Below are 25,342 nucleotides of genomic sequence, written 5' to 3'. Positions count from 1 at the left end.
GAGCTGGAAGTTTCTGGCTCATTGGGGCTTGCTGCTGAAACGCCGACAGAAATCCAAGTTCATAGCGGTGTCCTGGTCTCAGAGGGGCGATCACGTTCTTCTGCAGAGGATCTAGGGGTGCTCGAATTCAAAACGCTACGTGGCGTCGAGAGACCGAACCTTCCCGCTGGGATCTCAAGTCCAACCCCGGGCCCGCCTCCACGCTGGATTCTTAAAGGGCCCGCGGGCCCGAGGGCGGAGCCAGCAGAGGTGCTGAGCCCGGGCTGTGCCTGGGCGAGCGGCCGGAGCGGGCTAGGCTGGCCAGGCCCGGGATGGCGGTGGCCCTGGCACCTGTCCCCTGGGCACCCGGCGCGAGGTGAGGGTGGGCAGCACGGACCTGGCGGCTCCTTCCCCACAGGCTGGGCTTCGAACCTCCGGGGGTGCGTCCAGGGAGGCGGGCCGGGAGCCCCACCCCCACTCGGCCGGGCTCGGGCCCCACGTGCGGGGCGGGGGCGGGGTCCCGCACAAAGGCCGTGCTGAGGGTTCTCGCCCCCGGTCCAGCTCGGGCTCGGCGGCGTGGGCAATAGGCCGCCCGCCCGCATTCCCGGGAGCGGTGGAGGGAAGGGCTTGTGGGGCCAGTGCCTCCGTGGGAGGTCCTGCTGCCCCTTTGTCCCCGCAGGGCTTCCCGCCGCTGAGCCTGGGGATCGTGGGCCAGACCAGGGGCCTGACAGCTTCGCGCTGCTGCTGGGCGTCCTGTGCCTTCCAACTTTGCAGCCCATTACGGGCTGCGTGCGCCCTGCCTTGCCCCTGTGCTATTATTTCTCTGACCCACGCGTTTTTTCACAGGGTGGGGGTGCAGGGTGGGTCCCGGGAATTGGCCATTCTCTGGAATCCGGTGGGTGGTATGCAGACCCCAGGGGCTCTAGGCAAGCCCAGTTCATCTAGCTCACAGCCAGGGTCACCAGCCCACAGCTGGGCTCCCGTCCCAGCTCTGGAAAGCAGACTTGAGCTCCTGGCAGTGAATCCTGCACAGTGCCTGCCCATCAGTGGCCTGTGGCTTCTGAACAGCCCCGGGCATAGCGCCCTGCTCAGCAAGGGCCTTAGGTTGAGAGATGGGCCTCAATGGGATTCTCTAGACTAACTTGTTTTCCCTCACTTTCCTCTCAGTTCCTGAGTTGGTGCCAGGCTGGTGGCACTCCCTGCAGCTCCCAGCATGCAGGTGGGCCCAGGCCCCACCGTCACACTGGCCCTGGTGCTGGCGGTGGCACAGGCCATGGAACTCAAGCCTACAGCACCGCCCATCTTCACGGGCCGACCGTTTGTGGTGGCCTGGGACGTGCCCACACAGGACTGTGGTCCCCGGCACAAGGTGCCATTAGACCTGAAGGCCTTCGATGTGCAAGCCTCTCCGAATGAGGGGTTTGTGAACCAGAACATCACCATCTTCTACCATGATCGCCTGGGCCTGTACCCGCGCTTTGACCCGGCTGGCCACTCTGTGCACGGCGGCGTGCCGCAGAATGGCAGCCTCTGGGCGCACCTCAAGATGCTGCAGCAGCGAGTAGAACACTACATCCGTTCCCAGGAGCCTCCTGGCCTGGCCGTCATCGACTGGGAGGACTGGCGGCCCGTGTGGGTGCGCAACTGGCAGGACAAGGACGTGTACCGCCGCTGGTCCCGCCAGCTAGTGGCCAGTCGGCACCCAGATTGGCCAGCCGACCGCATCGTGAAGCAGGCACAGTACGAGTTCGAGTTCGCCGCTCGCCAGTTCATGCTGGAGACGCTACGCTACGTCAAGGCAGTGCGGCCTCGGCACCTCTGGGGCTTCTACCTCTTTCCTGACTGCTACAACCATGATTACGCGCAGAACCGGGAGAGCTATACAGGCCGCTGCCCGGACGTTGAAGTGGCCCGCAACGACCAGCTGGCCTGGCTGTGGGCCGAGAGCACGGCCCTCTATCCCTCTGTCTATCTGGACGAGACCCTGGCCTCCTCTGTCCACGGCCGCAACTTTGTCAGTTTCCGGGTTCAGGAGGCCCTGCGCGTGGCTCACACCCATCATGCCTCCCATGCACTCCCCGTCTACGTCTTCACGCGCCCCACCTACAGTCGCCGACTCACTGGGCTCAGCGAGGTATGTTCCTCCCCCAGGCCATGCCCTCCTGCTGCCCGCCTACACGCAGCCCCCACACACCCCTTCCAGTCACCAGGGGCCGGCACAGGCATCCTGCGGAAGCATTAGCATCAATGTACCTGCTTGTACAGTAGATGGAGGCGGGGATGCCGAGCAGTTGGCTAACCCAGGACATGGGGCTCCCCAAGGCTCCAGTGTGCCTGTGACTTGGCAAACTGAGGCCCAGATTAGCTTAAAGGTTTGGGTTTTTTTGTTTTTCAAGATTTTTTTAACTTATTTTTATTGGAAAGGCATATTTACAGAGAAGCAGAGAAAGATCCCCAGTCCTTTGGTTTACTCCTCCTCCCCCAAATGGCAGCAATGGCTTAGAGCTGAGCCAATTCGAACTCAGGAGCTTCTTTCAGGTCTCCCAGACAGGTGCAAGGTCCCAAGGCTTTGGGCCATCCTCTACTGCTTTCCCAGGCCACAAGCAGGAAGCTGGAAGGAAGTGTAATAGTGGGGATATGAACCAGCACCCAGATGAGATGCCAGCACTTGCAGGAGGAGGATTAGCCAACTTAGCCATCATACCAGGCCTTGGTTTAAAGAGAAGGAGGGACTCTGCAGAGGAAAGCAAGAAGGCTAGCACCGGGGTCCATGAGAGGGAAGGGCTGGGGCCTACTCACTCTCTCAGCCTGTGGTTTCAGTCCACCCTGCTGACCATTCCCACCCCACACAGATGGACCTCATTTCCACCATTGGCGAGAGCGCAGCCCTGGGCGCAGCCGGGGTCATCCTGTGGGGCGACGCAGGCTACACCACAAGCACGGTAAGTGCGAGCCACACAGCTGGCCAGAACCCAGTCTCCAGGGACAGGCTATGGGGGGCAGTTGGAGTGGAGGAGGGCGCCCCAGCTCTGCTGCCAGGAAAGAGGAAATGCTGACCCCTTCCCGCCTGGTCGGCTGGGTTCCTGTCTCTGCCTCCAGCCCCTTCTTAGCAGGAACAGGGACTGTGTGGGTGGGATGGTGGGGTGTCTATGTGTACACACACACAAAGGTGTGGCCTGTCAAAAATGGTACATATGGAGTCTCCTTCTGCACCTGTGGGCTAATTATAACTCCTTTCTCCTGCCCCCAGGAGACCTGCCAGTACCTCAAGGATTACTTGACACGACTGTTGGTCCCGTATGTGGTCAACGTGTCCTGGGCCACCCAGTATTGCAGCACGGCCTGGTGCCATGATCATGGGCGCTGCTTGCGTCGCAACCCCAACGCCAATACCTTCTTGCACCTCAGCGCTAGCAGCTTCCGCCTAGTGCCTGGCCGTGAACCTGGCGAGCCCCAGCTGAGACCTGAGGGGGAGCTCAGCAGGGCTGACCTTGACCACCTGCAGAAGCACTTTCGCTGTCAGTGCTACTTGGGCTGGGGTGGCGAGCGATGCCAGCAAGACAATAGGCGAGTGGCTGGGGGCGCCGCGGAGGTCTGGGCTGGGTCCTACCTCAGCAGCCTACTCGCCCTGGCAGTCCTGGTCCTCCCCTGGACCTTGTAGTGTAGGAGCGGTTCCCCCTCCTGGCAACCAAGCGAGCTGACTTCCACCATAAGGGCTCTCCAGGACCTTGAGGAGCTTGTAGGGGCGGACAAATCGGGAGTCTGGCAGGGGCAGAGCCCCAGGGATGCCTACCAGGGCATTCATACCAGCTCTCACCCCCCTGTTCTAAGGGGGAGGGGAAGGCCCCCAGGAAGTCCCTAACCCCTGGCCCCTGGACAGTTTCTTATTATTATTTTGGGGTCTCTTATAAATTAAAGACAAACAATGGCTTCTGTGCTTATACTTTCTGCACCCCCACCGCATCAGGGCTTGTGAGAGAAGTCTTGGAGTTTGCCGTGAGGTTGAGCTCAGCTCTGACTCGGTGAACCGCTCAGCTGGGGACTTGCGATCTGTGAGATGCATTCACCAGCTAAGCGGCTGCGGCACAGGCTGCTGGACACACAGGTTGTCACTTCACCCAGCACTCAAGGGCCTTGCCTTCTCTGTGCTGATTGGAAAGGAGTCAGGCCCAGCGCTATGCTGCTACTGCTTGCCTTGCTCTTCCCCCAGCCAGCTGGTCATGGCCTCCTGGCCTTGCCCAGCCAGGGATGAAGGGAAGAGAAAGTGTCCTCCACTGCTGTCCCCACAAGCTGCTCCCCAACTGGGTCACAGTCTGCTCTCAGGTCCAGCCCCAGTCTCGCTGGGGGAGCCATCCTGAGCAAGGGCAAGCCTGCAGTGTGGCCTGTCCCAGAAGAGAGAAGTAGCAGCCGGAGTGGTGCCATAACTCCCAGCTGCCTCCCACCCCTCCCCTGGGCTGTTTGCTGGGCACCTGGGGTCCCCTGCCCATCCGTGATGATTCATCCACATGGCACTGTGTTCAGGAAATGTGGGGCTCTGGGCAGACTCCCTCAAGACCAATAGAGTTGAGGGAGTGGCAGCAGCAGCAGACAGCCTGGGGAGTGTCCTCTAGGATGGACTTTCCATACTGAACTTTGTAACTGGGCAGCTGGGCCCTGGGGAGCAAAGCATGGGTGCAGGCCAGAGGAAGCGGGGGCCCAGCTGCCACCCAAAGGACACAGCTGGGTTCAGGCGTGTCTTGTGGGCAGAGGCAGGAGGGATAGCCCCACCCAGGGTGGCACCAGGCCTGATTGTACCTGATGACAGTCACCATGTCACCTATTCAGCAAAGCACTGGGAAAGCTGCCCAGCCTCACTGAGGTCACCCAGTCCTTCTTGCTGGCTGTGGAGAGGAGGCTGGGGTAAATTCGCACAGTAGAGAAGGAAGTGGACATCAGGGGGCCCAAGTGTTTGTGGCCATGGCAGGCAGAGGCTGACCAGAGGGAAGACACACGTGGTGGTCTCAAAGATGACACAGTAGAGCTCACAGAGGGAGGACAGGAAGGAGGAGGTTATCTGCGACCTCCCCACACAGATGTAACCTAAATGTAAGTGTGAGCACCCCACCGTGCCTATAACCTCTCAACACAGTAATCCTGTCCCACGCAGTTCTATGTTTCTCATCTGGCTGTGACCCCACACAACTGTGACTTCCACAGAAGTGTGACTTGTGCCCATGCAGCCATGACTCCTCTTTACAAACCCAATTTCACCTCCTGAGACTTCTCCCAGCAGAACTAGAGGACAGTGCTAGGGAAAGTGCAGCTTGGGACTAGCCAGGACTGCCGCCCCTGCGCTTGAAGTTAGGGGGCAGCAGTGGGCCTGGGATGGTGTGAGACAGGCAACTCAGAGGTGAGGCAAAGCAGGCAGACAAGCAGGCCTGGACAGATCCCAGACACATGGCTGGGATCCAGCCAGCCCTGCAAGAGCAGACCAGATGGGCTTCCAGCCCCTCACTCCTTCCTGCTTTTCCCAACATGAGTGCTTCGCCCTGGGACTGAGCCAGCTGGAGAATGCCAGTCGCCTGGACTGTGCCAGCCTCAGCACTGACCGAGTGTCTGGGGTCAGGGGCTGCCTTGTTCTCCTGTCTTCTCAGCCCTGACAAGTTGTGCCAGGCTCTCTGGGTGTCCCTGGTCAGCACCAGGATTCTAGTTTCTGAACAGAATCAGACCCAGGTCTGGGCCTTGGCCGATGTGCCCAAAGTCCCTGGCAACCTAGACCCTTCTAACCCTCAGTCTCCTGCCAGCCCAGAGGACCCAACCCAAAAAGCAGTCAAGTGTGTCATTGTCCCATGAGCTGCTATGCTCCCCTCGGCTGCAGGCCCAGGCACCACTTTCTTCCCAGGCCAGAATGGGGCGCTTTTGTCACCCCACCCTGGCAGGCAGGCCTGGACCTGAACACGAAGCCGCTTCTGAGTCCGTGAAATGTGCAACCATGAATGAAGGGAGGGGCATGTGTTCCCAGATAGACCCGCAGCCACACAGCAGCAGGTCCCACGCTCGCACATGCATGCCGCTGAGGTGTGTGCAGAAGTCCACATGGTCCACAGGTCACAAAGATGCAGTTGTTGATCCACATACACGAAGGGTAGTGACAGCCTGGAAAGCATCAACACAGTCCCTCTCAGAAGTTCCCCCCACCTCCCAGGCACCGGAGATCACTCAGTGGTCCACAAAATGGCAGTGTAATTAGATGCAAAATAATGGGTAGATAATGAACCAAGTCTGGATTATATTCATAGTTATACCATCATGGTTTACACACACACACACACAATTTGAAAGGCAGAAACAGAGATTTCCCATCTTTTGCTTACACCCCTGAAGCCTCTGACAGCAGGGAGTGGGCCCAGAACTCAGTCTGGGTTTCCCACTTGAGTGACAGACCCAGCTGCCTGACCTCTCATCTGTTGTATCCTGGGATGCACATTAGCCGGAAGCTGAAGTGGGAGGTGGGGTGAGGACTTCTCAGCCCTCTAATACAGGATGTGGGTTCCTTAAGTGGTGTCTTTGCCCAACGCCTGCCCCTAAAATATTTCAAGGGGCAGGCATTTGGCGCAGTGGTTGGGATGTGTCTATCCCATGTTGCAGTGGCCTGGGTTCAGATCCTGCTGCTTGCTGATCCAGCTTTCTGTCCATCTGCATCCTGGGTAGGGTGGAGAATTGCGGCAGTGGCGGTTTGAGTCCGCGGATCCCTGCCATTCGTGTAGGATTCTCGAATGTTCTGGACATCTGAGCAGTACACCAGTGCATGGAAGATGTGAATCTTCTGCTTTTCAAATACATTTAAAATAGATAAAATGAAGTAAGAATGCATTATGGAAAGGAAGTGTCTATAAAAGCAAAAGGCCCTCCCAGGCCCTGACACCCCAGCTGCCTGAGGAAAATTGACTCCAGCGCTTGCCACGCTCACCCACACTAGAGCCAGGAAAGCCAGGACAGCCTACAGAGTGGGCGGGACCCCTGCCGGCCCCACCCCTACCACCCGAGCAGCCCAGCACCAGGGCCCGCCCCTTGGCCCGCCTGGGGCCTGGGCGGTGCCAGCTCCTACAAAAGCTCAGAGTTTCCAGTAGCAATTTCCTCCTGCTGGAGTAGCTGAGGCCAGATCACCTGGCCTGGCCCTGCCTGGGACGCTCCGCCTGGGGTCGGGAAGCCTGCAGAATGTGGCCCTTCAGCTCTGAGGTCAGTAGGGAGGGGTGGGCAGGCGGGTGGGTGTGCAGGAGAGCTGGGCTGGCTGGGGTGAGCACCACCTCTTCCAGCAGTCGGAACCTTGGGGCAGCCTTGGGGCTCTCTGTGCTCCCTCCTTCAGTGGCCCTTAGGGAAGGGGGAGGGCAAGCTTAGGCTGGGGGAGGGGGGGCGGTACGTGGAAGCAGATGGCAGGGTCCCAGCCCCAGGAGTGGTTTGGATGTGGCCTCGTTGCTCCTTGCCCCCCCTCCCCCAAGTCCCTTCTCACCCACCCTGAATCCTGCCGATCTGGGTCTAACTGGAAAGAGTCCACCTGCCTGTGCTGGACTCAGAGAGTTCAAGACCAGGCCTCAGCTTTGTCTCCCCTACCAGGTTTTCCCAAACATACCTTGTGCAACTGCAGGCCACCTGCTTCACAGCTGTACTCTCTTTCTGACCTTACTCCACATCCCGCGAGGTTCTGGGGACCCCAGGGTGCCCCCCAAGCCCTTCATTACTGTCTGGAATGCAAACACCCAATGGTGCCTAGAGACACACGGCGTGGATGTGGATGTCAGTGTCTTCGATGTGGTTGTCAACCCGAGACAGGCCTTCCGTGGCCCGAACATGACCATTTTCTACAGCTACCAGCTGGGCACCTACCCATACTACACGCCCACGGGAGAACCCATATTCGGTGGCCTGCCCCAGAATGCTAGCCTTGATATCCACCTGACTCGCACCTACTGGGACATCCTGGCTGCCATGCCCACAGCTGACTTCTCAGGACTGGCAGTCATTGACTGGGAGGCATGGCGCCCACGCTGGGCCTTCAACTGGGACACCAAAGATATTTACCGACAGCGCTCACGGGCACTGGTGCAGGCAGAACACCCAGATTGGCCTGCCCCTTGGGTGGACGAAACAGCCCAGGATCAGTTCCAGGGAGCTGCAAAGGCCTGGATGGCAGACACACTCCAGCTGGGGTGGACACTGCGTCCCGGTGGCCTCTGGGGCTTCTACGGCTTCCCTGACTGCTACAACTACGACTTTTTGAAACCCAACTACACAGGCCAGTGTTCCCAGGCCGTCTTGGAGCAGAATGACCAGATGGGCTGGCTGTGGAATCATAGCCACGCCCTCTACCCCAGCATCTATTTGCCTGCCGCACTTCAAGGCACGGGCAAAGCGCAGGTGTATGTGCGGCACCGTGTGAGTGAGGCATTTCGGGTGGCACTGGCCGCCAGAAACCCTGATCTGCCAGTGCTACCCTATGCCCAAATCTTCTATGACCTGTCAGATCACTTTCTGCCCCTGGTGAGTTTCTTCCAGGATTCCACCCACCTGGTCAAGCCTTGGGTCCAACAGCTGGGGCTGGGCAAATGTAGAGGCACCAAGTGAGCCTGGGGTACCAATTGACTACCTGTTTTTGTTTGTTTGTTTTAAAGATTTATTTATTTTTCTTGGAAAGGCAGATTTACAGAGAGAAGGAGAGACAAAGATTTTTCATCTGCTAGTTCTCTCCCCAAATGACTGCAACAGCTGGAGCTGAGCCAGTCCAAAGCCAGCAGCTTCTTCTGGGTCTCCTACATAAGTACAGGGTCCCAAGGCTTTGAGTCATCCTTTGCTGCTTTTCCTAGGCCATAGGAAGGAGCTGGATGGGAAATGGAAAAGCCAGGACACTGATTGGCACCCATATGGGATCTCAGCGCTCGCAGGGAAGGATTAGTCAGTTGAGCTATTGCTTCAGTCCAGAGCATCTGCCTTGTGCCTAGCTCTGTGTCTAGCTTTGTGCCAAGCTCTGGGGGGCATGGGCAGTGGTGTAGCATTTGCTGGAAAGTTATAGTCCTATCCATGGGGGCATTCGCAGGCTAGGGGCCAGGTTCACAAAAAGGCCAGAGCTGCCTCAGAGAGTGGCTGGGACTTCCTTGCCCCATCTCTGGTGGGTGGGGGGTTAATGCCATCTGCTCAGGGAGGGAGGGTCCTCCAAGCCATGTCCTCTTCCTTCCCAGGAGGAGCTAGAACACAGCCTGGGAGAGAGTGTGGCTCAGGGAGCAGCTGGAGTGGTGCTCTGGGTGAGCTGGGAGAACACCAGCACCAAGGTGAGTGCAGGCCCCCAGCAGCAGCAATCGGCCATCTCTGACATACTGACCAGTTGCTGGTTGGGCTGCTGCCTGGTGGTGGTGGTGTCACTAACCCATCCCCCTTCCCTTCCAGGAGGCATGCCAGGCCATCAAGAGGTACATGGACACCACACTGGGGCCCTTCCTCCTGAATGTGACTAGCGCAGCTCATCTATGCAGTCAAGCCCTGTGCTCGGGCCATGGCCGCTGTGCCCGGCACCCTAGCCACCCCGAGGCCCTCCTTGTCCTCAACCCCGCTAGCTTCTCTATCCGGCTCAAGCCTGGTCAGCCCCTGGACCTGCAGGGTGACCTCTCACTCAAGGATCAGGCACGCATGGCTGCGGAGTTTCAATGCCGCTGTTACCGTGGCTGGTGGGGAGCACGCTGTGAGCAGCAGGTGAGGCAGTGACAGGCCCCAGGCTGGGTAATGCACACCGAGAAGCTGAGCTGCCTCCAACACAGGCACAGTCATGCACAGGTCAGAGTCACAGTCAGGAGTGCACTCAGCCACCATCACAGGTGGTCACATGCCCTGAGCACTCGGGTATGCCTGCAGAACGGAAAAGCTGCGTACAGAGTTGGCACCAAGGCCAGACACTGTCCTCTCCTTGTCTATGTGTCCCTTCTGGACTGGGATACTTAGCCAGTCTCTGAAATGCAGCAATCACCGGAACCAATATTTACTGAGCACCTTACTTAAGTCCTGTGCTAAGCACTTTCAGAGGACTTATACAGGGCCAGCACTCTGGCAGAGTGGGTTAAGCCACAGCCTGCGGTACTGGAATCTCGAGCAGCAGTTCGAATCCCGGCTGCTGTGCCTCCAATCCAGCCGCCTGCTAACTTGCCTGGGAAAGTAGAGGAAGATGGCTTAAGTGCTTGGGACCCTGCACCTACATGAGTGGGAGAAGTTCCTGGCTTTGGGGAGTGAACTAGCAGATAGAAATGGATGGCTTGTGGATGTACGGTTGTGTGTGTTGCCGGTAACCAGCCGCAAATCCGCTGAGAAACACCAAGCACCCACAGCCCAGCAAATAAAAGCAGTTAAGATTAGAACTATTTGTGGAGCACCCTGAAATGCACAGGCCCTGGGAACAGCTCATCTGGAGTCGGATGGACAGCTTCCCCTGTGGGGCCCAACTCAGCAGAGGAACTTCCTCCTAATTAATTTCCAGCAGGACGCAGGAGGCCTACCAGACCCAGCTGAGTGGCCTTGGATCCCGGCAGGGGCTCGCTCAGCTGAGCCAAATCCGGACCTAAGAGTTATGCCAGAGACCAACGTGGGGGCCCAGTGTGGGGCCGGACGGGAGAGCCCGCCAGGCTCGGCAGTGGCGGGCGGAACGGAGGCGGGGCCGGGGCGAACACGCACCGGATCCGCGCTGTGACGCGCAGAACCGAGGGCGGGACCTCGGCGGTGACGCTCGGACCCGGCCGCCCCGGGAGACCGAGGACCAGACGGGAGCCGCGGGCCGCGACCGCTGCAGTGCGGGGGGCCAGCGCGGGCGGACCGAGGAGGCTGAGTCCAAGACCGCGACGAGATCCCGGACCGTGGACGCGGTTCGTCCCGGAGCCCGGCGTCAACATGTCAGTACCGCCCCTCTCCTTCCCATGCGCTCCCCTCTGCCTGCCCTCCATGCGCCTGCGGCCCCCAGGTGGCCTTGCCGCCCCGCACGCCTGCCCCCCGCGTCGGCCGTTCCCTACTAGAGTGTATCAGCCATAGTCACTCGGAGTCAGCTCTCAAGGCCCCCCATCCTCAAAGCTCCATAACCGGTGACCCCTTAGGAAAGAGGGGGAGACTGGGCAGACCCCTCCCTCCCTGAGGACGCTTGGAGCCCCGCCCCGCCCACAGTGGGTGGGGTCAGCACTGGAGGGGTTAAGCCGGGCGAGAAACCCGGGGCTTCCTCCCTCCCGCCCCACGCAGGCTTGCAGCTGCTCCAGGTGAGGATCGGATGTGTTACAGGTGGGCTAGGGGCAGGGGAAAGGAAGGGACCTATCCTCTACTGACCAGTGTTGAACTGGCTTCCAGCTCCGGAAGGTGGGGAGGGGGAGTGTGTGATTAGAGAGGTGGGGTTCATCCCCCCCCCCAAGCCACCACAAGAAAATCTCCCTCCTAGACTCTCCTGCCTGCAGGTCCTGGGTGGGGGGAGTGGAAGACGGGGCTGGACGCCCCACCTGGTGGCCGTTGGATACCCTGTGGCTATCAGGAGGAAGCTGTGGTATTATCTAAGATGACTGGCAAACTCAAGCCAATGAGGAACCAGGGCTGTAGAGGAACGTGGCTTTGGGATTGCAGCCAAGCCTCGTGCTGAGGGGACAATGGGACCACCATGCCTTGTGGGCCCCAGTCAAGGGAGACTGAGCCTGAGGGGGCGGCAGAAGGGGGGGCACCAGGATGGCTAAGGCAGTGGCATGGCGCTGGCGGTTGGCAAGGCGGAGAACTAGCTGAAGGCAAGCTGGGGTGTAGGGAGAAAGAAAAGGGCTGCCGCTCCCGGAGAGTGTTTGCTCTAAAGGGGGCTGTGGGTGGGTTTAGGCAGCAGGTGTGTCTGCTCTGTGAGGCCAGCCAGCCACAGTGGTGGGTGGCTTGTGAGAGCTGAGATGGCCCAGCTGTCCGGTTGTGGCAGAGTCTGAGGAGCACAGATCTGTAGCCAGAGCGGGCTGGGTCCAAGCCTGCTGGGGGTCCATGGCCCACTGTCATCATTCTCATTCCAAGACAGTTGGTTCCTCCTCCCGGCTCTCCATCTGAGTCAGTCCCCCCAAATCCCCCAACATAGCGAAAGGGCTATATCAGGCCACCTGGGCCAGCAGGTGAGTGTGGAACAAGATCCCAGTTCCAGGGCACATAAACTGCCCCCCTCGCCCACTCTAACCTCCTCTTCCCTCCTTGCCTGGCCCTGTCCAGTCCAGCTATTGTTTCTGGAATAAGGTACCTTGTAGTCTGAGTCTCCCTGGAGACTGTGGTCTTATCCACTCCCACCTCCCAGCCTAGCATGGAGTCGCCTGCCACCTATAAAGAGGTGGTCTTGGCTGCCAACCTGGCTCAGCTGAGCCTAGCTCCTGCGTGTAAGTGCTGGCAGTCAGTGGGCCCTGGTCCAGTCCAGCTGACCTGTTCCCCATCAACCCTCCACACTAGATGGAGCTGATCCTGAGGACCAGCCCAGCTGAGCTGACTCTGGATTCCGCATGCCAGCCAGAGCTGACCCTGAGACTCAACCTGACCAAGCTAACCCTGGATCCTGCACACCAGCCAGAACTGACCCTGAGTCCCAGGCTAGCTGAGCTGACCCTGGATTCCACATGCCATCCCAAGATGACCCTCAGTCCTGGCCCCACTCAGCTTACCCTGGATCAGCAGCCAGAGGAGAGCTCCAATCCCAGCCTGGCTGAGCTGACCCTGGAGCCCGTGCACCACCATCCTGAGCTCTTGGACGCGTGTGCCGACCTCATCAATGAGCAGTGGCCCCGCAGCCGGGCCTCCCGCCTGCACTCGCTGGGCCAGTCCTCGGATGCCTTCCCCCTCTGCCTGATGCTGCTGAGCCCTGGCCACGCACCTCAAGCAGTCTCCACTGTTGTGGGCCATGCCCGCCTCTCCCGTGTGCTGGATCAGCCTCAGAGCCTCTTAGTGGAGACAGTGGTGGTGGCCCGGGCCCTAAGGGGCCGTGGCTTTGGCCGCCGCCTCATGGAGGGCTTAGAGGTCTTTGCTCGGGATCGGGGCTTCTGCAAGCTGCACCTCACCACTCATGATAAACTGCACTTCTATGCACACCTGGGCTACCGGCTCAGCAAGCCTGTGCAGGGTTTGGCCTTCACCAGCCGCCAGCTACCCGCTGCCCTGCTCAGTACCTTCTCCAGGGCCCCTTCACTGCAGCCACCCTGCAAGACTCCCAGCCTGACTGCCAAAACCACCCCAAAAGACCCCAGGGCACCCCCATTGCCACCGCCTCCTCCCCTCCCCGAACCCCTGCCCACTTCACCTCTGTCTTCTGCAAAGTCCCCATCATTGGAGACACAGTACCATGATCTAAAAGGATGCCCCATATTCTGGATGGAGAAAGACATCTGAGTATTCCAGGACAAGATGACTTCTGGGCATGTGCACTGCCTAGCCCAGGACTGGCCACAACCCTCTGTCCATGCCGCTGGGGGGCAACTTTTGCCTGGACAAGTGTCCTGGATACCAGAGGCCCAGGAGGTGGCTCTGCAGCTCTGGCTTGGAGCCCTCCATATGGCTGAATAAAAGCTTCCGTCAGGTGTAGCTGTGACGGTTTTTTGTTGACCCCACCCTCACTTGTTAGATCCCTCAGCTCTGTAGACCCAGCTTGGCCCTGGGGCCACCCGTGGGGGACTTGTGTCCTTTAGCAAGTGGCTGCTCTTCCTCTCCACTCCTGACCTCCCCTGAACTCCCACTGGGTATTGGGCCCTGAACTGGGAACAGGTAGTGGGGAACAGACAGGTGAAGTCTGGAGCCCAGGGATGGACAGGCAAAGCAGGCAGGCAGGGAGGGTGGCTTTGTGCCAGGACGGGAAGGGCAGAGACTGCAGAGGAACTGGGCCAGGCTAGCAAGGGGAGAGGAGCTGAATACTCTGGGCAGAAGGAAGAAGAGGACTATGAGAGCTGCGAGGAGAGGTGACAGGCCACACCATGCCTTGACAGATGGCAGCCACAGGGGTGCTACCTAGGCCTAGGTGGAAAGCTACGTATACAGCCTTGGACTCTAAGCTCATACCCTCTCTCTACCCCCACAGGTTTCTGTCCCCGGGGCATGACCATGTGGCTAGGCCTGGCCCTGGTGCTGGGGGTGGCCATGTGCCTGGGGTATGGCCGACCCTTGCAAGCCCCTGAGCGTGCCTTCTCTGTGCTGTGGAATGTGCCTTCGGCACACTGTGAGGCCCGCCATGGGGTGAGGCTGCCACTTGGTGCCCTGGGCATCATAGCCAATTGGGGCCAGCACTTCCGTGGGCAGAACATCACCATTTTCTACAAGAACCAGTTTGGCCTGTATCCCTACCTGGGGCCCAGGGGTACAGCTCATAACGGGGGCATCCCCCAAGCTGTGCCCCTTGAGCACCACCTGTTGCAAGCTGCCTCCCAGATCCGCCACAGCCTAAGACCTGGCTTCACTGGTCTGGCGGTGCTGGACTGGGAGGAATGGTATCCACTCTGGACTGGGAACTTTGGCTGCCGCCGCGCCTACCAGGAGGCATCCTGGGCTTGGGCTCAGCAGGCGTTCCCTGACCAGGACCCTCAAGAGCAACTCCACAAGGCCCGTACCGGATTTGAGCAGGCGGCCCGTGCACTGATGGAGGACACACTGCAGCTGGGCCAGGCACTGCGGCCCCAAGGGCTCTGGGGCTTCTATCGCTACCCGGGCTGTGGTAATGGCTGGCAGGGTAAGGTTGCCAACTACACAGGCCACTGCCATGCAGCCACCATCGCCCGCAACACTCAGCTGCACTGGCTCTGGGCGGCCTCCAGTGCCCTCTTCCCTAGCATCTACCTCCCACCCCGACTGCCACCTGTTCACCGGCAGACCTTTGTCCGGCATCGCCTGGAGGAGGCCTTCCGCAGGGCCCTGGTAGGGCACCCACACCCCCTACCTGTCTTGGCCTATGCCCGCCTCACATACCGGCGTTCTAGAAGGTTCCTAGTCCAGGTAAGTGGGAATCCCAGGGGAGGTTGAGGTCTGGGTCTGAAGGCCTGGAACGCTCTCCTCCTTCCCTGGGGTTTGTAAAGGGTGGTCCTGGTGCAGGGATGCTGAGGGGGTTGGCTCTGCCCTAGAAAGGGAGGCAAGGCTTAGCCTGTGAAGATCTTAAAGAAGCCAATTGTTTAGGACATGGGGGCCAGAAGAATGTTCTAGAAGGTAGATGTGGGCCCTGCCCTAGCTCAGCCATTCTCTGCCTCCAGGACGACCTTGTGCAGACCCTTGGTGTGAGCGCAGCCCTGGGAGCGGCCGGCGTGGTGCTCTGGGGTGACTTGAGCCTCTCCAGCTCCAAGGTGCTCACCGCCCTCCAAGGTGCCAGGTTGGGTGGAGCGGGCCCAGCCACAGGTATGCTGACACATTCCCTTCCCTTCTCAGGAGGAGTGCTGGCGTCTCCATGACTACCTGGTGGGCACCCTGGGCCCCTATGTGATCAATGTGACCAGGGCAGCCATGATGTGTAGCCGCCAGAGGTGCCATGGTCATGGGCGCTGCGCCCGGAGGGACCCAGGACAGACAGAAGCTTTTCTGCACCTGGAGCCTGATGGCAGCCATGGGGCTTGGGATCCCTTCAGATGCCACTGTTACTGGGGCTGGGCTGGCCCAACCTGCCAGGAACCCAGCCTTAGTTCTGCACCTGAAGATGCAGCATAAAGCTGGGCATCCCTGCCCCTGCCCCATCTGGCCTCTGCTCCAGCTTGTCCAGTCCTGGTGGCATTCTGTCCCCATCTTGCGAGGTCATCCTCCTGAGCACACACCCCTGGGCAGGGGCGGGGGGGATGTGCACAAAATCAGGAGACCCTCTGAGCTCTTCTGACGCCAGGGCTGCAGCCAGCTCCAGGCTGCGTTCCTGCACTCCCCCGGGTCCGGGAGCAGATGGGCCCCCTTAGACAGTTGGTCTTGGCTGAGGTGTGTGAAGGGGAAAGCTGCTGTCTGTACCCTGCTTTCATCATAAAGTGATTTTGTCTTTCACTGCCAAAGTCTGGCTTTCCCTCTGTTCCTCCAAGCTTCCATGATCCCCAGACCCAGGTGTCCCTGGACCTCGGACCTTGTCCAGCAGTTTGCCTCGCCTTGAGGATTCCTCACCTGAGCAGGATAATTTCTAGTTAACATCGGCACCTGGCGCCCAGGTGCAAGTCGCGGAGTGGAGGGGAGGAGGTGGGCACGCAAGGCATTGTGGGTGCATAGTTCAGCCAAAGCGTAAGTGGTTGATGGGTCTCGAGAGTAAACTACAATTCCCGTGGTTCTCAGTGGCAGGCAGCAGAAGTAACCGGGGCGCGCAGGCCCTTGGGAATGGTAGTTTTGGCCGCGTGGTAATGGTTCTGAACCGCATGGCAGAGAACTCGCCTTCCCGGCGACCCCTGTGGCGGGGCGGGGCGCCTCATGAAGATGGTGGCGCGCGCGGCGTGTGGCTCTGGTCGTCTGCTCAAGTCTGAGCGCAGCCCACGGGCCGGCGTCTGGCTGGTCTGGAACCCTCGCCCGCCGGGTCCCTGACCTCGCGCTCCCTGCGCCCTCCACGTCCGGCTCCCGGAATGCCCCGCGCCCGTAAGGGCAACACGCCCCGCAAGGGCGGCCAGCGCCGTGGAGGAGGTGAGTAGGGGGCGACGGGCTGTTGGCGAGCGGCGAGCTGGGACCCTCGCTGGGTCCCCGTTGGTGTCCCCGAAGCTCCTCTCGCAGGGCTGGCGCAGTCTCCCAGAACTCTGCGGAGACCAGCACGTGCCCCAGCAGGCAGCGGCCACGTGTGCGCCCAACTTGAGCGCGCTCCCAGCAGTGACCTGACCTGCGCTTCCGGGCCTCGGTTTCCCCCGTCGCACCTCCACTCCAGCTGCCTGCTGGAGTGGACGTAACAGGGAACCGCTCATCTTGCCCAGCTGTGGTTACTTGATCACGGAAGTTGGTGGAGCCTTTGCTTGGCCGGCTCCAGAGAAGGAACGGAAGGAAAAGAAGGAAGGAAGCCAAGGAGCGGTTAGGAAGCTTAGGACTGGAGCCTTGGGCCTGGCCCTGACCTCGCAGGGTGGCCGAGTACCTGGAGACCTGAGTTGGTCCTAGGGACTGGCTTATCAGCTTCGGCCAGACCCTGGTCCTGGTGCCGTAAACACATATGTTTACTTGGGCAAGGTTGGGGTGCCTGCCAGACATGGCTTCAACCCAGCCGTCGTACTACTGGGCCTGGGTGAGGGAAATACCTCATTAGGGTAGTGACAGTTCTGGGGAATGTGTCAGGGCAACGCTTGGGAACCCGAGAGTCCCTGGGGAAGAGCGTCTGCTGAGTCGGATGAGGTGGTGATCGTCGCACAGACTGCGAGTTGTGCAAAGGCCTGGCATGAGCGGACAGCGGAGTGGGGCTGGGCTGCTTTGGCAAGGTGAGAGACGGGTGAGCAGAGGCCAGCCTGTGGGCTGCACTTTGTTCTGCAGGCAGAGTGTCAGCGCTTCCCAAGACGTGGGGCTGGCCTCATCCGAAGGACCCGTCCACACAGCCGTGTCCTTTGCCAGGCCAGCCTTGGCCCTGGACCAAACCCACAGGGGGCTCTACCCATGTTCTTCCTGTTTCGGGGACCCTTCCCAGGGTTCGGGGGAGCCTGTGTATCAGGAAGGTCAGGAGAAAGCTGTAGGGTTCCCTTTTTTTGGATTGATTTATTTTTGGGGGGTGGGAAGGCAGATTTGCAGAGATCAGGTGCGTTCAGGGTGGTATGGCCGTAGACGACAATGCCTGCAGATTTACAGAGAGGGAGAAACAAAGATTTTCCATCCGCTGATTCACTTCCCAAGTGGCTGCAACAGCTGGAGTCAAGCCAATCCAAAGCCAGGAGTCAGGAGCTTCCTTTGGGTCTCCCACGCAAAGGCCTTGGGTCATCCTACACTGCTTCCCCTGTTCACAAGTAGGGAGCTGGAATAGAAGTGGGGCAGCCAGGACATGGGATCCCAGCACATGCAAGGCTTCGACTTTAGCCACTAGGCTACAGCGCCAGGTCCTAGCCCCCCAGTTTAATTTATTGAAAGGAGTTACAGAGAGGAAGTTTGAAATGTGTGTGGGCGAGCCTGGAGCAGTAGCCTAGCAGCAAAAGTCCTTGCCTTGATTGCGCCAGGATTCCCATATGGGCACCAGTTCTAATCCTGGCAGCCCCGCTTCCCATCCAGCTCTCTGCTTGTGGCTTGTGAAGGCGGTTGAAGACGTCCCAAAGCCTTGGGACGCTGTACCCATGTAGGAGATCCAAAACAGACTCCGGGCTCCTGGCTTTGGATTGGCTCAGCTCTGGCCATTGCAGCCTTTTGGGGAGTAACTCAATGGATGGAAGATCTACCTTTCTGTCTTTCTCTCTATATATATATATATACATGTGTGTGTGTGTGTGTGTGTGTGTGTCTGATTTTGCAATAAAAATCATTTAAAAAAAATTTTGTATGGGCAAAGGTGTGTGTGGAAGGGACCTTGTGCAGTGCCGAATGATATGAAATGCAAGTGTGGATGACATTATGAAGTATGGCATAGCACGTGCTATGTCATGCACGCTGTATGGTCCTCCCCAGGCGCCCGTAGCAGTGCCCAGGCCGACTCGGGGTCCAGTGACGATGAGGCGGCTAGTGAGGCCCGCAGTACCACCAGCGAGTGCCCCAGCCTTCTCAGCGCCACCGCAGAAGACAGCCTTGGTGAGAGTGGGGCAAGTGGAACCAAGGGCAGGGTGGGTGAGGGCTGCGCTGACCTGCCGCCCTTGTAGGGGGCGACGGCGTGGATGAGCAGGGCCAGCAGGAAGACCTTGAAGAGAAGCTCAAGGAGTATGTGGACGGCCTCACAGACAAGAGGTACCCTCTGTCCCCTGGCTCCCTGCACAGCCTGTGGCCGCCCAGTGTGACCCAGGGAGGGCTGGCCTCTCCTGACCCCTCCCTTGACCCTCAGTGCCAAGACCCGGCAAGCAGCGCTGGAGAACCTGCGCCTGGCCCTGGCATCCCGCCTGCTCCCCGACTTGCTTCTGGAATGTTGTTTCACCCTAGCAGATGCCCTGGAAAAGTGCCTCAAGAAAGGTCAGGCCGGGGTGCGTGGGGACCTAGGCTGGGCAGGCACTGGCCCTCGCTGACTGGCAGGCCTCCCGCAGGGAAGGGCGAGGAGCAGGCCCTGGCTGCTGCCGTGCTGGGCCTGCTCTGTGTACAGCTGGGCCCCGGATCCAAGGGCGAGGAGCTCTTCCGCAGCCTGCGGCCCCTGCTCCAGGCCGTGCTCAGTGAGTGCACAGCCAGCCCTGCCGCCCGCCTCCACGTGAGTGTCTGGTGCCCCAAGAACATTCCCCCACCAGATTCCCCAGCGCCACGTGGGGCATGGCTTCCATCTGCTCACCCCTTACCGGCTCTGTCCTCCCCCCAATAGTGTGCTTCGGCTCTCGGCTTGGGCTGCTATGTGGCTGCTGCCGATGTCCAGGTGAGTGGCCTTTAAGCACAGGTGGGAGAGCACTTTGGCACCTAGCTCTCCCCCTGAACCCCTCGCTTTTTCTCCTGTGCCCCCAGGACCTGACCTCTTGCCTTGCCTGCCTAGAGGCTGTTTTTAGCCGACCCTGTGGCCCAGCAAGCCCCGCAGCTCACATGGCACCCATCAGCCTGCATGGTGTGCTGTGTGCTGCCCTGCAGGCCTGGGCATTGCTGCTTACCATCTGCCCCAGTGCCCACATCAGCCGCATCCTCAGCAGGTAGAGATGGCTATTCACGGTGGCAGGGGTGGGGTGTGGGGGTACCAATGTGGTCCCTACCCCAGCATGGAGTTCAGCCTGTCCCCTCCCTAGGCAGCTGCCCCGGCTGCCCCAGCTCTTGTCCAGCGAGAATGTGAACCTGCGGATCGCTGCTGGAGAGACCATCGCGCTGCTCTTCGAGCTCGCCCGAGACCTTGAGGTACCAGGGATGGGCTTGTACCTGCGGGAGCACTGCCTAGCCCAGACTGGAAGCAGGGGCTGCCACAGAAAGGGATGGCAGTAGAGGTGTCCAGGTTGATTGGAGGAGGACTTGAGAGGGACCAGGCAGAAAAGGGTAGGGCTCCCAGCAGAAGAAAGGGTTTGGACGCCCCTTGCTGGCAGCCAGCAGTGCTCAGTCCCTGCCATGCCCCTCCCACCGGTCCCTGCAGGAGGACTTTGTATATGAGGACATGGAGGCCCTGTGCAGTGCCCTGCGCACCCTGGCCACCGACAGCAACAAGTTCCGTGCCAAGGCTGACCGCCGGCGCCAGCGCTCCATCTTCCGTGCCGTGCTGCACTACGTGGAGGTGTGTCTTGAGTGTGAGCGGGGTGTGCCCTCCAGCCAGTGCCACCCCAAGCGCAGCAGCCAATCCCGGCCTGCGGGTCCCTCTCCCCCGGCAGGGCGGTGAATGCGAGGAACAGACGGTCCGCTTCGGCATGGAGGTGCTCTACGTGGACAGCTGGGCCCGGCACCGCACCTACACCTCCTTCAAGGATGTGCTGGGCTCGGGCATGCACCACCACCTCCAGGTGGGAACAGTCCCGGGGTGGCGGGGTTGGGGCGCCCAGCTGAATGGCTCGGGACAGGCCCTGAGCTCTCTACTCTGTCCTCAGAACAACGAGCTGCTACGGGACATCTTTGGCCTGGGCCCTGTGCTGGTGCTGGATGCCGCCGCCCTGAAAGCCTGCAAAATCTCCCGCTTTGAAAAGGTTTGGCATCTCCAGGCACCTCTGCCCTTCCCTCCACCCCTACCCTAGGAGGCCTGGAGTCATGCAAGGGGGCTGGAGAGGGGCCTGGGCTGGCCCCCCGCCCAGCTCACCAGCCCGTTGTCCTGTGTCCTGCCCAGCACCTGTACAACGCCGCCGCCTTCAAAGCCCGGACCAAGGCTCGCAGCCGTGTGCGGGACAAGCGAGCAGACATCCTGTGAGGCGGGACCAGCGGGAGGCTTGTGCGTGCCCTTGCCTGTATTTTTAACAGAACACAGCAGCAGCTGGCCTCTGCCAGCGATTGTCACTTTATTTTTTTAATGACAGAACCAAAAACAGACACAGGGTGGGTGGCTGAAGATCAGGACACCTGGGACCATGACCCTCTGTCCCTGGCTTCAGCCCTGTGGCTGCCTCCTGCCTGGCCTCAGGAGGGCTATGGGGACCCTATCCTTGTCAAGCCTTGCTCCCCATGGAGACCTACTCCCTTGGGGGGCGGTGCCAGCAGGTGCGGGGGCAAAGCTACCTGGGTTGGCTTGGTGCACTGGTGTTTAAAGATGATTGGAGATGAATAAAATAATGCTCAGCTTCTGTGCTCCTGTGCATTTTTACCAACCCACCCTCACCATCCGAGGGTCTCCCCAGTCTCTCAGGTGTTTCCCAGGTCCCTGCTGGGAGGCCGGGCAGAGTAGGGGGCTGCCAGGAGGGCAGCTATTTCTAGACTTTAGAACCCACTGTCCTCTGACCTTGGGCTACCCACAGCAGGACCTTGGCACCACAAAGCTTAGCTAGGCTTGATGTGAAGTGGTCAAGGGGAAGCAGGCATCTATCTGTGTGGTCAGCTCAGGCTCCTGTACAAAACTCCCCCGAGGATGCCAAACAGTTAGTGCTGACGGCAGCAGACGCCTGCCAGTGGTCCCTCGGTCCTCCCCGCAGACACACGCCCCTAGAATGCAGGTCCCATCGTGCTCAGCTGGGAGCTCTGGCCTCGCTGGAGTTGAGCCTCCGCAGCTGGCTGAGGCTGGCCAGGCGGAGCCTCAGGAGCGTCTCCTCCTGGGTTCGCAGCGTGTGTCCCAGGACACGCAGGGATTCACTCTGTAGCACTGGGAATGGGCAGGTGGGAGTCGGGCTCTGCAACTTCAGGCTGCCTCCCCCACCCAACCCAGCAGCAGCAGGGACCCCAACCCACCCACGCCTGCAGCTGCTCCACTGGTCCCCAGTGCCTCGTCCCAGGTACCCACCCCAGGTTCTTACCGCTCAGGTAGACAGCCACAATGGCGAGTGCCAGGCAGGTGAGGATCAGCAATGCCAGCAGCAGCAGGAAGCCCCCACGGCTGTGCACAGGGCCACAGCCAGCCTGGGCACATAGTGATGGGGGCAGGACGCCCAGCAACTCGTTCCAAGGTTGGGCCTCGTCAGTCAGGTAGGGGTGCAGGGAACCTGTGTGATGGACAGGACGTGAGGGCGGGAGCAGGTGCACCTGTTTCCTCCCTGCCTCCCGTACACCCATCCCACACCGTGCCCCCTCACCTCCACCGTGCAGGTCACTGATGGACTCCACCTGGTGCAGGCGCACTTCTTGCACGTGGTTGAGAGCCAGCGGCCCCCTGCTTCTCTGGCTTGGCTCTGCTGCCACAGCGTCTGCAGAGGCAGCGTGAGGCTGATGGAGCTGCTACAGCTCATCCCCCAGTCGCCTCAGGCAGCAGGGACTGGGGAGAATGGACTAGAACAGAAGGGCATCTGGCTCTACGACCCCCTAAAACTGATGGAGGAATGACGAGTAGAAGACTGGAGACCCTGTAAGCCACAGGCATCCCCACTGACAATATTTGACAGGGGGCATGTGTGCTCATTTGAGAGGCTAGACATGGCCTCTCATTGGTTGGCTCAGGTGTCTGCCAGCAGATTCTGACGTGTGTGTCTGTCTGGACTCTGTACTTTCCTTGTGATTTTATCTTTAGGCTCACTGAAGTGTTTGTGCTGTCTCAGTATTCAAGTACATTTTCTTCTGGCTGTTACTGGATTTTTTTTTTTTTTTAAATCATGGCCCAAGAAGAGCTCCAGATGCCCACTTGGAAACTAGACAAACTAATAAAGTGGGCAGCCACCTCCAGAGTAAGGCAGGGATGGCTCTGGCACTGCAGCTGGCCTGCTCTGAGGGCTGGGACTCGGCCCTCACGGCCAGGCTCACACAGGGAAAATCCTCCACACACATTACTATACTTGTCCACACTTTGTAAATCCACTGTGTAGCCTGTTACAGGGAAAAAACAGTGGTGTTCAGACCTCAAGGGGTACACACTCCCTGCTGCCGGGGGGCCCAACCCCTCTCTTGTAGTGTAGACTAGAGAACACGAGATGCAAGGGAGCTGGCCAGCCTGCCGCACCGAGCTGGGCCGCATGCTGGGACCAGGGAGCCCCTGGCCATACCCCGTCCTGGCACTTGACTTGCAGCTTCCTGGATGCCAACTGCCCTGGCCCTTCTGGGCCACAGCACTTCTCAGATGTGGCAGATTTATAAGCTGAGTGGGAACCAGACCAAGGGACACCCCTCCAAGTCTTAGCCACTTGGGGGGTGTTCAGGCCAAAGCTGGAGAAAGCCAGAAGTCGCTGCTGGTCAGGTGCCCACCTTTTCCCTGAAATCAATGCCCACCCCAAGCCGTTCCTTTTCTCCCCTGAGGAAGGCTAAGGCAGCCAGGCAGCAGGCAGATGCCCACACCTACTCGGGCACAGCTTACAGCTGACCTACCTACCCCTAACGGGGCAGCTTGCTGTGGTCCTTGCTGGGCTCAGCAGAGGGACAAACCCTGAAGTGGGCAGGAGTGCACGCGTGGCATGCTCCTCTTCCATGCGCACACTGCAGTCGGACACGGGAATTAATGACTTCTCACCGCAGTGAACACAGTCGGACACAGGATCTGTGTCCCGCAGGGTCACAGGACTGAGATCCTGGCCTCCCTCACGGTCGCGCTCTCCTACCTTCTTGGGTCTCCTCAGGCATGGCAAGCAGTGGGCAGTCGGGGGGCAGCAGAGGATGGCCAAGAGTAGCAGGGCTGGACAAAGGCAGCTACGGCTCCTCCCCGGGCCTGGCCGCCGCCTCCCAGCCTGTGCCCAAAATAGGCCCGAGTTCAACCCACGGGGCTATATTTAGAGGGGCAGCTCCCAGCCATGGCAAGGGGGAGTGATCTGCATGGGCCAGGCCGGATTCCGTCTTCTGGCGATGGAATCCCAGCCAAAGCCTCTGCCAGTCTACATGCCCAGGGGCCCTCCTGGGGAGCCTTGCTTCCCCATACACAGAGGTCTCAGCCACCCAGCCACACAGCCAGCTTGGGCTCAGCCTGCCCCATACTCCGCCACGCCTCTGTCTGCTCATTCATCTCTCCTCCCAGAAACATGTGACCCATGCCCATCTATCACCGTGTAACTGCTTGGCATCAGGGGTTGGAGGTGACAGGCAGCCAGGGCCCAGTGCCTTAACAATACAAGGATTCTAGGGCTGGTGTTGTGGCATAGCATGCGAACCTTTCACCTGCAGTGACAGCATCCCATCTGGGCGCCAGTTTGAGTCTCAGATGCTCTATTTTCCATCTAGCTCCCTATTAATGCGCCTGGGAAAGCAACAGAAGGTGGCCCAAGTGTCTGGGCCCCTGCATCCATGTGGGAAACCTGGAAGCAGCTCTGGACTCCTGGCTTTGGACTGACCCAGCCCTGGCCATTGTGGCCTTTTGGGGAGTGAACCGGCAGATGGAAGATTCTCTCTCTGCCTCACCTCCTCTTTAAACTCTGCCTTTCAAATAAATTAAAAGTAGATCTTTAAAAAAGGGGGGAGAGATACTGGTTCCAAGAGCCCCACAAAACAACATGTACACATGGCCCCTGAGCTGGCCAGTGTGGTACTGCTAAGCTGACCGCCTTAGGTAAAGAACTGGCCCTGCTGGGCCTCAGTCTGCTCATCTGTAACACAGGCACACTGCCACCTCCCTAGCGGAGGCCGCTGAGAACAGATATTCAACCCCAGGTGCTGGCACTCGGCCCCAAGCTGGTTTGTTCTCCCCACCCCCTTCCACAACAACACGCAAATCACCTGGAGTCAGGATGCACAACTCCGACCCTAGCAGGGAGTAAGGCCCACCTGCGCCCCCTCTCTCCTGGGGCCGACTCCCGCCAGGGGAAGCTCTGCCTCCTACAACTCCCTGCCTCCAGCCCACCCGCCCGCACCACCTCCCCGCACATCCCAAGGCCGCTGGGCAGGCTGACTTTTGACTCCTCGGAATGTTTTGGCCCCGAACCACGGGCGCTGGCCCCCTGCTGCCTTTCAGCTCAGGTGGCACCCCCGCAGAGAGCTCTGTCATTCAATGCCCCACGCTGCCAGTTTGCTTTCTCTACACAGCCTTGGTGCACGGTGCAAGGCCATATTCCCCACGGAACCCACTCAGCCGAGCTGAAAGCACTGTCAGTCCCCACCACGCAACCTCGGACAGGTCAAACAGGCCCTGAGACTGCTGGGAAGCGACCGGCACCACACAGCACGGGCTAGAGCGAGTGGTCGTCTGCCGGCCTTGCAACCGCAAGCGATAACATGTTTATTGCTTTGCTTTAGTACAGTCGGCCTGCCTCCCCCACCCCACCCGGTACCGCACCCAGCCTGTTCACAGCTTGCTTTCTACTCATTGCCCGAGGACGGGCAGCCCTCCCCAACGGAGGTCATC

At 59.8% G+C, this 25,342-nt stretch overlaps 6 protein-coding genes across 9 annotated transcripts; 5 read left to right on the top strand and 1 right to left on the bottom strand.

The window, feature by feature from the left end:
* Window positions 1-256: 256 nt before the first annotated feature.
* Window positions 257-4,163, top strand: HYAL2 (hyaluronidase 2). Its single transcript, XM_040995025.1, has 4 exons — window positions 257-355; window positions 1,147-2,113; window positions 2,832-2,921; window positions 3,230-4,163. The coding sequence occupies exons 2-4, from the start codon at window positions 1,193-1,195 to the stop codon at window positions 3,638-3,640; spliced, it is 1,422 nt and encodes a 473-aa protein (XP_040850959.1). The 5' UTR covers window positions 257-355; window positions 1,147-1,192; the 3' UTR covers window positions 3,641-4,163.
* A 2,880-nt stretch (window positions 4,164-7,043) lies between these two features.
* On the top strand, window positions 7,044-10,352 carry HYAL1 (hyaluronidase 1). The gene is made up of 4 exons (XM_040994517.1): window positions 7,044-7,197; window positions 7,573-8,496; window positions 9,192-9,281; window positions 9,397-10,352. Exons 1-4 carry the CDS (start codon window positions 7,177-7,179, stop codon window positions 9,709-9,711), a joined length of 1,350 nt encoding a protein of 449 aa, XP_040850451.1. The 5' UTR covers window positions 7,044-7,176; the 3' UTR covers window positions 9,712-10,352.
* A 101-nt stretch (window positions 10,353-10,453) lies between these two features.
* NAA80 (N-alpha-acetyltransferase 80, NatH catalytic subunit) lies at window positions 10,454-13,547 on the top strand. Of its 2 annotated transcripts, none has more exons than XM_040994523.1 (2): window positions 10,454-10,883; window positions 12,430-13,547. In XM_040994523.1, exon 2 carries the CDS (start codon window positions 12,430-12,432, stop codon window positions 13,357-13,359), a length of 930 nt encoding a protein of 309 aa, XP_040850457.1. In that variant the 5' UTR covers window positions 10,454-10,883; the 3' UTR covers window positions 13,360-13,547. The 2 variants fall into 2 exon arrangements, with proteins under 2 accessions (XP_040850457.1, XP_040850458.1); XM_040994524.1 differs by lacking the exon at window positions 10,454-10,883 and having other exon boundaries at window positions 10,890-12,491; window positions 12,567-13,547.
* Window positions 13,548-13,630: 83 nt separating this feature from the next.
* Window positions 13,631-15,966, top strand: HYAL3 (hyaluronidase 3). Of its 2 annotated transcripts, XM_040994520.1 has the most exons (3): window positions 13,631-14,949; window positions 15,201-15,290; window positions 15,373-15,966. In XM_040994520.1, the coding sequence occupies exons 1-3, from the start codon at window positions 14,059-14,061 to the stop codon at window positions 15,646-15,648; spliced, it is 1,257 nt and encodes a 418-aa protein (XP_040850454.1). In that variant the 5' UTR covers window positions 13,631-14,058; the 3' UTR covers window positions 15,649-15,966. The 2 variants fall into 2 exon arrangements, with proteins under 2 accessions (XP_040850454.1, XP_040850455.1); XM_040994521.1 differs by lacking the exon at window positions 15,201-15,290.
* A 358-nt stretch (window positions 15,967-16,324) lies between these two features.
* On the top strand, window positions 16,325-21,221 carry IFRD2 (interferon related developmental regulator 2). 2 transcript variants are annotated; one of them, XM_040994518.1, is made up of 12 exons: window positions 16,325-16,584; window positions 18,523-18,642; window positions 18,711-18,795; window positions 18,890-19,014; window positions 19,086-19,243; window positions 19,352-19,402; window positions 19,489-19,667; window positions 19,761-19,866; window positions 20,096-20,233; window positions 20,328-20,456; window positions 20,541-20,636; window positions 20,774-21,221. In XM_040994518.1, exons 1-12 carry the CDS (start codon window positions 16,527-16,529, stop codon window positions 20,852-20,854), a joined length of 1,326 nt encoding a protein of 441 aa, XP_040850452.1. In that variant the 5' UTR covers window positions 16,325-16,526; the 3' UTR covers window positions 20,855-21,221. The 2 variants fall into 2 exon arrangements, with proteins under 2 accessions (XP_040850452.1, XP_040850453.1); XM_040994519.1 differs by lacking the exon at window positions 16,325-16,584 and adding an exon at window positions 17,172-17,357.
* Window positions 21,222-21,477: 256 nt separating this feature from the next.
* Window positions 21,478-25,341, bottom strand: LSMEM2 (leucine rich single-pass membrane protein 2). The gene is made up of 5 exons (XM_040995004.1): window positions 25,301-25,341; window positions 23,613-23,686; window positions 22,164-22,274; window positions 21,888-22,073; window positions 21,478-21,736 (listed from the first exon to the last, which is right to left on the bottom strand). The coding sequence occupies exons 1-5, from the start codon at window positions 25,339-25,341 to the stop codon at window positions 21,603-21,605; spliced, it is 546 nt and encodes a 181-aa protein (XP_040850938.1). The 3' UTR covers window positions 21,478-21,602.
* Between the last annotated feature and the right edge of the window lies 1 nt (window position 25,342).

The sequence above is a fragment of the Ochotona curzoniae genome, unplaced genomic scaffold (assembly GCF_017591425.1).
Source record: "Ochotona curzoniae isolate NIBS_2020 unplaced genomic scaffold, NIBS_Ocur_1.0 contig_908, whole genome shotgun sequence".
Taxonomy (NCBI): domain Eukaryota; kingdom Metazoa; phylum Chordata; class Mammalia; order Lagomorpha; family Ochotonidae; genus Ochotona; species Ochotona curzoniae.
This window is presented reverse-complemented; position numbering and strand designations above follow the sequence as displayed.